The sequence below is a fragment of the Triticum urartu genome, unplaced genomic scaffold (assembly GCF_003073215.2).
Source record: "Triticum urartu cultivar G1812 unplaced genomic scaffold, Tu2.1 TuUngrouped_contig_375, whole genome shotgun sequence".
NCBI lineage: Eukaryota > Viridiplantae > Streptophyta > Magnoliopsida > Poales > Poaceae > Triticum > Triticum urartu.
In genome coordinates this window covers 17,028-26,461 of record NW_024114296.1, presented here as the reverse complement: position 1 = coordinate 26,461, position 9,434 = coordinate 17,028, and the positions used below count along the sequence as shown (strand labels likewise).

At 48.8% G+C, this 9,434-nt stretch overlaps 1 protein-coding gene and 1 pseudogene across 1 annotated transcript; both read right to left on the bottom strand.

Moving 5' to 3' along the window:
- Positions 1–2,768: 2,768 nt before the first annotated feature.
- On the bottom strand, positions 2,769–4,379 carry LOC125527389 (annotated as a pseudogene).
- Positions 4,380–7,936: 3,557 nt separating this feature from the next.
- LOC125527387 (aspartyl protease family protein At5g10770-like) lies at positions 7,937–8,398 on the bottom strand (the record flags this gene model as incomplete). Its single annotated transcript, XM_048691898.1, has 1 exon — positions 7,937–8,398. A coding segment is annotated over one exon (462 nt), but the record flags the coding sequence as incomplete, so codon positions are not given.
- Positions 8,399–9,434: the final 1,036 nt, after the last annotated feature.

The following is a 9,434-nucleotide window of genomic DNA, read 5'->3' as shown; positions in this document are numbered from 1 at the left end:
TAAGGGACAAGGCATACCCGCTCTCCTTTGGAGGGATTGGGGGCTCTCTCCGCTTGCTTTCCGCCGTTATAGATGGCAAGACCAGCTCGAACCGGGATCATATAGGCCAGGGGGAGAAATCCCTTGGTCTGGAGCGTCACTAGCTCGCTATGCGGGATGGAGCATCTCTCCCAATATCCAGGCTGAGGGCTGGAAGGGCGAAAGGAGGAGTTGCGATGGCTGGCCATGGTGGAATGGACCTTTGTCGGATGCGCTCTGATGAACACTCGCGAAGGGGGGAAGATGTGGTTTGGATGTAAATAGGGCAGCTCATTTACACGGCTAGGGGTGTGAATGTAAAAACACTCAGACTTTTCATATTCGTTTGACACGTGGGAAACGACCATTATTGGCCGTAGAAGCCAAGGAGCGCAACATCTAAAACAAACCAGACTTTATTCAACAGGTACACGGAATTTGGAGGAGAACCTGCCTTGCAATGCCGAAGACAATCTGTGCGCCGGACTCATCGTCATTGAAGCCTGGTTCGGGGGCTACTGAGGGAGTCCTGGATTAGGGGGTGTTCGGATAGCCGGACTATACCTTCAGCCGGACTCCTGGACTATGAAGATACAAGATTGAAGACTTCGTCCCGTGTCCAGAAGGGACTTTCCTTGGCGTGGAAGGCAAGCTTGGTGATACGGATATGTAGATCTCCTACCATTGTAACAGACTTTGTGTAACCCTAACCCTCTTCGGTGTCTATATAAACCGGAGGGTTTTAGTCCGTAGGACAACATACAGAACAACAATCATACCATAGGCTAGCTTCTAGGGTTTAGCCTCTCTGATCTCGTGGTAGATCTACTCTTGTACTACCCATATCATCAATATTAATCAAGCAGGACGTAGGTTTTATCTCCATCGAGAGGGCCCGAACCTGGGGAAAACTTCGTGTCCCTTGCCTCCTATTACCATCCGGCCTAGACGCACAGTTCGGGACCCCCAACCGGAGATCCGCCGGTTTTGACACTGATAGCTGCCAAAAAAAATTCTGAAACAAAACATGTGTTGTAGAAACTTTCTAAAACAAGTCCTTGTTGCTGAAAAAACTTCATCACTGAATTGTTTTCTTTTTATTTCTGAAACAAGATCTCTATCGCAGAAACCTTCTGAAACAATACAGTTGTTGCAAAAAAAATTGGCTGCACATGACTTGTGGACAACATGACAATAGGGTGACATAAGCAAGCTATAAGGAATAAAATAATATATCTTTGTTTAGTTGGAGGAGGGAGAAGAGGAGGGAGAAGAGGAGAGAGAAGAGAAGGAGGCTCTTGGTTAGTAGCCAGCTGCAACATGAGACCCGGACGCTTTGTGAGGATGTGAGATGAGCTAACTATTGATAAACTAGTACATATTTAAAACTTACTACTCCCTCTTTCTAGGTGAATAAGTCATCTTAGGTTATGCACCGTGATCAAGTAGGAGGGGAAAATGAGAGAACTTAATGTTTATTTGCTAATTAATAGCATTACATGCAATGTACTAACCACTGCATATTGTGTTTGGTAGTCTCGAGTCATTAAAAGCATGCACACCCCACATCTCTTAGATTAGCCAGAATGGAGAGTACGGTAGTAACATACATATATCTCTAGACTATGTTACTACGTACCTTCATGGTGGGTAGTAACATAAGTGTGGTGTCATGCAAAGATTCATTTATTAGGTTATAGACTCATATTGTATTGGGACATGTGATATTACAATAACTAGCTAAGTTACTCAAACTACCTCTCTCCTCATTAACTCGTTGCCACATAAGCAAATTTGATGAGTTGCACTCGATGTTACTGCTGAAGTTACTCCCACTGTGGCTAGTCTTATTGGTTGATATGTCCAGAAACAAGAAACAAGGTGGAAGTTAATGCACCGCGCCTAAGTGTTTTGGGATTATTAGGTTTTCGTAAAATAACTTATACACCTAGACGGAGGGACTATTGTACATGCCGATTAAGAGGTTGGTTGTAAATGTCATGACAATTTCTTATAGCCGACAGTTGGATGTATTATTAACCATGCTCTTAAGGTGGCCGCCGCGCGCACCCCATAATGAGCGCCATCGATCCCATCGTTGGGTGTTCGCCGAGTTTGATTTGCCCAAGACTTGGCAAATGATATATTTTACTGAGTTCCATTTTATCATTGAGTTGTTTTTTCACAACATTGGGCAATCAATCTCGTTTGCCGGGTTTCTTTATATTACGAGTTTACTCAGTTCTCAGGAAACGAGTAACATTGCCTAAGGCCACTTTCAATGTATTGATGCTTACAGGAGGTGCTAAGCACATTAAAAACTTTAGCAACTCATGTAAGCACCAGTGCATAAGTGCTTAACTTGTTGGTGCCAGGCATCCTTCATTTAATGATTTTGTAATTAAATTTCTTCATGAATTGGTGGGATTCTTTCATTTAAGTGTTTTGTTTAGGTTCTCGCGCTTGACATTGTTTCTTCCTGAAGTCACTACACTCATCTCTCTCTTCTTAATTACCTTACCACATCAGATTTTCTGCTTACATGGCAGCCTTAGCACGATGAAGCATTGGAAGGGTTCTAACTTTTCATGAATAGAACTCGCAAAAATATGGAACTAACATCTTCAATGATTCAACATGGCTTCATTTAATCTTTTATATAAACTCATACAAGTACCTTATTTATTGTGATATACGTGTTATGCTAATACCTTCTCTTTATTTATTTATTTATTGTTATATATATGCGATCAGCATGCGCCTGCGTTGAACCCCACGGCGCCGCCACCAACGTCGTAGAGCACCTCGAACGTCCGCTGCTGCACGTTGCCGATGATGCCGAGGGAGCTGTCATCGCGGTTGGCCGCGAAGGCGAGGCAGCTCTCCAGAATGATCCCCTCGGGGGCGAGGTTGACGACGGCGCCCCCGGAGAACACCAGTGCGACGGTCGGTATTCTGATGCTGGACTGGCCACTGAAGTCGAAGCACGTGTCCAAGATGCCCATGGGCTGCGCCGGCGGGTACTGCTTCATGCCGGCCCTGAACGCCGATGACAGCGCCGAGTACGCGGTCCGCGGCAGGCGCGTGATGATTGTGCCGGAGTCCATGAGCGACCCGACGGAAAAGACCGTGGTGGGTATGTTGAGCTGCCTCCCTCCGACCCTGATGGCCTGAAGAGACACGATGTAGTACGCCGGGACCTGCCTGCTCCTCAGCAACGGCGTCTTGACGACGAAACCCGAGGTTGCTGCACCCAGAGTGAGGAACCCGGACGAGCTCGGAGTCGGCGGGAGGCAGTACGAGAAGGCCTTGCCGAAGGTGCCCGCGGTCTGGGTGGCCAGCGACTGAGCACCGCCGCCGAGCCCGATGAGCCCAGCGGTCTGGTCCTGGTCGTTGAGAAGGAGGCCCGACTCAGACTGGCTGCACCCAAACTGGAAGTTGCTGACGGCGTTGGAGCCCAGCGAGAGCGTGTCGGAGCTGTAGGTCCCGGTGGTTCTCGAACCATCGCCGTAGTTGACAACGTACTGGCACTGGGAGCCGGAGCGGCCGTTTCCTTGGCCATCCTGACGGAGCTGCGCACAGGCGGCGGAGCTGCAGGTGAACGGGGAGTAGGTGCTCGACGATCTGGGGTCGAAGAGCGAGTCCGCCTGCGAGTGGCACCGCGAGCACGGCTTGCAGTGCACCCATGACACGTCACTGCCGGTGTCGATGAACATGGTCTGGGTCACGGCCGGCGACCGATGCCGACGGTGATCACGTACTCCAACGTGCCCAGGGAGAGGCCCAGCAAGGTCGGCACGGTTACATCCGATTGCTCCAGGCCGCCACCCTTGGCGCCAGAGAACTTCCGTCCGATGTAGTCAGCTCGGAGCTGGTCACACCGGAGCATCTCCTCCAAGGTCGGCGCCTTCGTGGAGGGGACAGGGGAGCATGGGCCGTGCCGGTGGTGCAACGGCACCATGACGACGCCGCCGGATGCTGGACTCACTGCTGAAACAGTCCAGATCGGCATGGAAACGATTAGAAATGTGCACAAAATACTAGTACTATACGTATAGTATTCGTTTTTTGAAATGATACGTATAATACTCGTTTTTTTTTAAATGATACGTATAGTACTCGTTGTTTTAAAATGATACGTTTGGTATCCAGATCCATTGGAATGTCAAGTGCGTGGACAGTACTGCACCTTGGTGATCGGTGCAGTTGAGGGTGGCAGATTTCAGAGAACCAGCGGGCAGAACCATGTAGTGGCTGCGAAGATCATCTCCTGCGTGAGCAACGAGAGTGTGGTAGGCGCACAGCAGGAGAAGCACAAGCTTCGAAACCGATGCCATGGCGTATAGATGCTGTTTCTTCGCTTCTCAGGCTCAGCTGCAGCTTCAGAATGTGAGCCCTCCTTATATAGAGGAGACTTCAGAATGTGGTCTTCTCCTAATTAACGAGAAGTTGCCGCCAGTTTTGATTTCGTCAATTGCACGGGTGGAAGGATTAGGTAACGTCATTTTTTGTTGACAAAATTATCAGGAATTCTATTGTTTGGCATATGTACATACTTTACTAGATATAAATACCCATGCAAGTAATAAAAAGTACATCTATCCACAAAAAAAAATTATACATCTGCGGAGGTACTTGTGTTAGGAATTTCCAATGCCAACCCCCAAACCCCCCTATCTACCCGAAGGCAGCTGCTCGGATCCCACAAGCCATCCAACGACCACTGTCATCGGTCCGCGGAGCAGTCCAGACGGTAATTTACCCGCAAAACAGAACCAAACGAGAAGGGCTTTGCGGGAGTCCGGGCACGAGCCACATAGGACTCCGACACCTCATGCCCACTCAAAAATAAGGTGGAGCCCGCGTTTTTGAAGCTAGCCCGCACAGTTTCCGTGACAAAATCCCCCACTCTCTTCGTCCTTCCCGCCGTTCTCCACTCAATTCCCGCCATTTTTCGTTGTCACCGACGCATGGACCTATAGGAGAAGTTGCCTGAGATGGCGGTGGTGGAGGATACGGTGATCATGAACATCCGCAAGATCAACTTGGAGACCCAACAACATTGTTCCTCAAAGCGAGGCCACAAAGGCGGCACCCCTCAAGGAGTGGACGGCCGGTAAAGGCGAAGATGGTTGTGGTAGTGGATGTGGTGGAGGGCGGAGCCTGGGCGCGGGGCACCGTTGTAGTCGCCAACCGTGCAGACATCACCATGTCTGGAGCATTACACGGCTCAGTACTACTACGCCCCCAAGCTGCTCGATAGGTAGTCCTTGGCATCCGTCACCAAGCAAGTGCTCTGCATTATCGATGTCAACTGGGTGTCGTTGCTTTTCACGGAGTCTTCATCATCGTAGCTTGTCCGGGCGCGGACGTCTGGAGCAGCTGGATGCCCGCACGCTGTTCGGTTGTTTGCCTAAAGCGGGCGAGCCGGCGTACGACGACACGAACATGGAGATATTTGAGATCATCCATGAAGGAGGCGGAGGAGAGGTTGCTACGACAACATGCAAGTGGATGGCTCGGCGCCCACCGAATCCGGGACGTACATTAAGCCGGACTCGCATACATGCTACACCCAGTCCAGCACGTGCACTCAGCTGGGCATGGATACACAATAGCAGGATTGGAGCACCGGACAGCGGGAGCAAAAGGAGGAGGAGGACCACGATAATCCGGATGAATTTTTTGTCAATCCAAAGAAAAGGGGTAGAGAAGAAAGCTTCAACATGCAGGAGGACGAGCTATTGTACGATGCATGGTTGGTCACTAGTCTTGATCCAATCCATGGCACGGAGCTTACGGGCCCAACCTGTTGTGCCAACATTCACTCTTGATTCCATAAACACAAGCATTTCGAGTACATCATCATGAGTTTGGCAAGAGGGTATAATAGTGATCCAGGAGTGGATCACTGGATAGCGGTCAAAATTATCCTTAGTGGAATAAGGACATGTTTCTCGGTTATGAAGGTGATAAAAAGTTCGTCGTAAAGGGTTACGTCGATGAAAGCTTTGACACTGATCCGAATGACTCTAAGTCTCAATCTGGATACATATTGAAAGTGGGAGCAATTAGCTAGAGTAGCTCCATGCAAAGCATTGTAGACATAGAAAATTTGCAAAACACATACGGCTCTGAATGTGACAGACCCGTTGACTAAACTTCTCTCACAAGCAAAACATGATCACACCTTAGTACTCTTTGGGTGTTAATCACATAGTGATGTGAACTAGATTATTGACTCTAGTAAACCCTTTGGGTGTTAGTCACATGGAGATTTGAACTAATCACATAAAGATGTGAACTATTGGTGTTAAATCACATGACTATGTGAACTAGATTATTGACTCTAGAGCAAGTGGGAGACTGGAGGAAATATGCCCTAGAGGCAATAATACAGTTGTTATTTATATTTCCTTATATCATGATAAATGTTTATTATTCATACTAGAATCGTATTAACCGGAAACTTAGTACATGTGGGAATACATAGACAAAACAGAGTGTCCCTAGTATGCCTCTACTTGACTAGCTCGTTAATAAAAAATAGTTAAGTTTCCTGACCATATACATGTGTTGTCATTTTGATGAACGGAGTCACATTATTAGGAGAATGATGTGATGGACAAGACCCATTCGTTAGCTTAGCATGTTGATCATTCAGTTTCATTGCTATTGCTTTCTTCATAGCTTATACATATTCCTTTGACTATGAGATTATGCAACTCCCAAATACCGGAGGAACACCTTGTGTGCTATCAAACATCACAACGTAACTGGGTGATTATAAAGATGCTCTACAGGTGTCTCCAAAGGTGTTTGTTGGGTTGGCATAGATCGAGATTAGGATTTGTCACTACATGTATCGGAGGTGGGGCGCGCCCCCCTTGCCCCAATCCGAATTGGACAAGGGGAGGGGGCGTGGCCCCCCTCTTTCCTTCTCCCTCTCCCTCCTTTCCTTATTTCGTACTCCGAAAAGGAAAGGGAATCCTACTAGGACTTGGGAGTCCTAGTAGGACTCCCTACACTTGGCGCGCTCCTAGGAGGGTCAGCCTCTCTCCCTCCCTCCTTTATATACGTAGGCAGGGGGCCACCCCAAAGGCACTCCAAGATTTGTCTTAGCCGTGTTGCGGTACCCCCCTCCACAGTTACACACCTCGGTCATATCGTTGTAGTGCTTAGGCGAAGCCCTGCGCCGGTAACTTCGTCATCACCGTCACCACGCCGTCGTGCTGACGGAACTCTCCCTCGTCCTTAAATGGATCAAGAGCTCGAGGGACATCATCGAGCTGAACATGTGCTGAACACAGAGGAGCCGTACGTTCGGTACTTGGATCGGTTGGATCGTGAAGACGTTCGACTACATCAACCGCGTTACTAAACGCTTCCGCTTTCGGTCTACGAGGATACGTGGACACACTCTCCCGTCTCGTTGCTATGCATCTCCTAGATAGATCTTGCGTGATCGTAGGAACTTTTTTGAAATACTGTGTTCCCCAACAATCATCTATTTTGCCTAGGGATGTTACTACATGCCTCTCTTTTATCATTAATTTTTTTGACTGTTCTTTTATCATTAATTACTTGTCATGTCATCTATTTTATCTAGATAAGTGTGATGTTACCACTTATATTACTCCCACTGTGAGTAGTTGAAAAGAGCTCGGCAAACATATGCAACTAGACATCTTCGCTGATTTCAGTAGATTGCTTAATTTATTATTTATAAATTTTATAGACTCATATACAAGTATCTTATTATGATACGTGATATATTAATACTTCCTCTTTCTTTATTTATTGTTATATTACCATGTCATCTACTCCCTCTATACCCAAATATATACTGCGTGAGGATGCATGATACTTTGTGAGAGGTCTTAGCTCGCAAGAGAAAACAAGTACTTGTGCGCGCCGATCAGCATGCCCCAGCCTTGAACCCGACGGCGCCGCCACCAACGTCATAGAGCACCTCGAACGTCCTCTGCTGCACGTTGCTGATGATGCCAAGGGAGTTGTCATCACGGTTAGCCGCGAAGGCGAGGCAGCTGTCCAGAATGATCCCCTCGGGGGCGAGGTTGACGACGGCGCCCCCGGAGAACACCAGTGCAACACTCGGTATTCTGATGCTGGACTGGCCACTGAAGTCGAAGCACGTGTCCAAGATGCCCATGGGCTGTGGCAGCGGGTACTGCTTCATGCCAGCCTTGAACGCCGACGACAGCGCCGAGTACGCGGTCCGCGGCAGGCGCGTGATGATTGTGTCGGAGTCCATGAGCGACTCGGCGGAGAAGACCGAGGTGGGTATGTTGAGTTGCCTGCCTCCCACCATAATGGCCTGAAGAGACACAATGTAGTACGCCGGGACTGTTGGGGAACGTAGTAATTTCAAAATTTTCCTACGCACACACAAGATTATGGTGATGCATAGCAATGAGAGAGGAGAGTGTCTTCTACGTACCCTCGTAGACCGTAAGCGGAAGCGTTATGACAACACGGTTGATGTAGTCGTATGTCTTCACGATCAACCGATCATCAGTGCCGAACGTACGGCACCTCCGCATTCAGCACACGTTCAGCTTGGTAACATTTCGCGAACTCACGATCCTGTAGAGCTTCGTCAGCACGACGGCGTGGTGACGGTGTTGATGAAGCTACCGACGCAGGGCTTCGCCTAAGCACCGCTACGATATGACCGAGATGGATTATGGTGGAGGGGGCACCGCACACGGCTAAAAGATCAATGATTAATTGTTGTGTCTATGAGGTGCCCCCCTGCCCCCGTATATAAAGGAGCTAGGGGGAGGCGGCCGACCAAGGAGGAGGGCGCGCCAAGGGTGGAGTCCTACTCCCACCGGGAGTAGGACTCCTTCTTTCCTAGTAGTAGGAGAAGGGGGAAGGGAAGGCGAGAGGAGGAAGGAAAGGGGGGCGCCGCCCCCTCCCCCTTGTCCAATTCGTTCTAGAGGGGGAGGGGGTGCGCGGCCTACCCTGGCCGCCCCTCATCTTCTCCACTAAGGACCAATAGGCCCAATATACTCCCCGGGAGGTTCCGGTAACGCCCCGGTACTCTGGTATATGTCTGATACCTCCCGGAACAGTTCCGGTGTCCGAACATAGTCGTCCAATATATCGATCTTTACGTCTTGACCATTTCGAGACTCCTCGTCATGCCCGTGATCATATCCGGGACTCTGGACTACCTTCGGTACATCAAAACACAAAAACTCATAATACCGATCGTCACAGAACTTTAAGCGTGCGAACCCTACGGGTTCGAGAACTATTTAGACATGACCGAGACACATCTCCGGTCAATAACCAATAGAAAAACCTGGATGCTCATATTGGTTCCTACATATTCTATGAAGATCTTTATCGGTCAAAGCGCATAACAACATATGTTGTTCCCTTTGTCA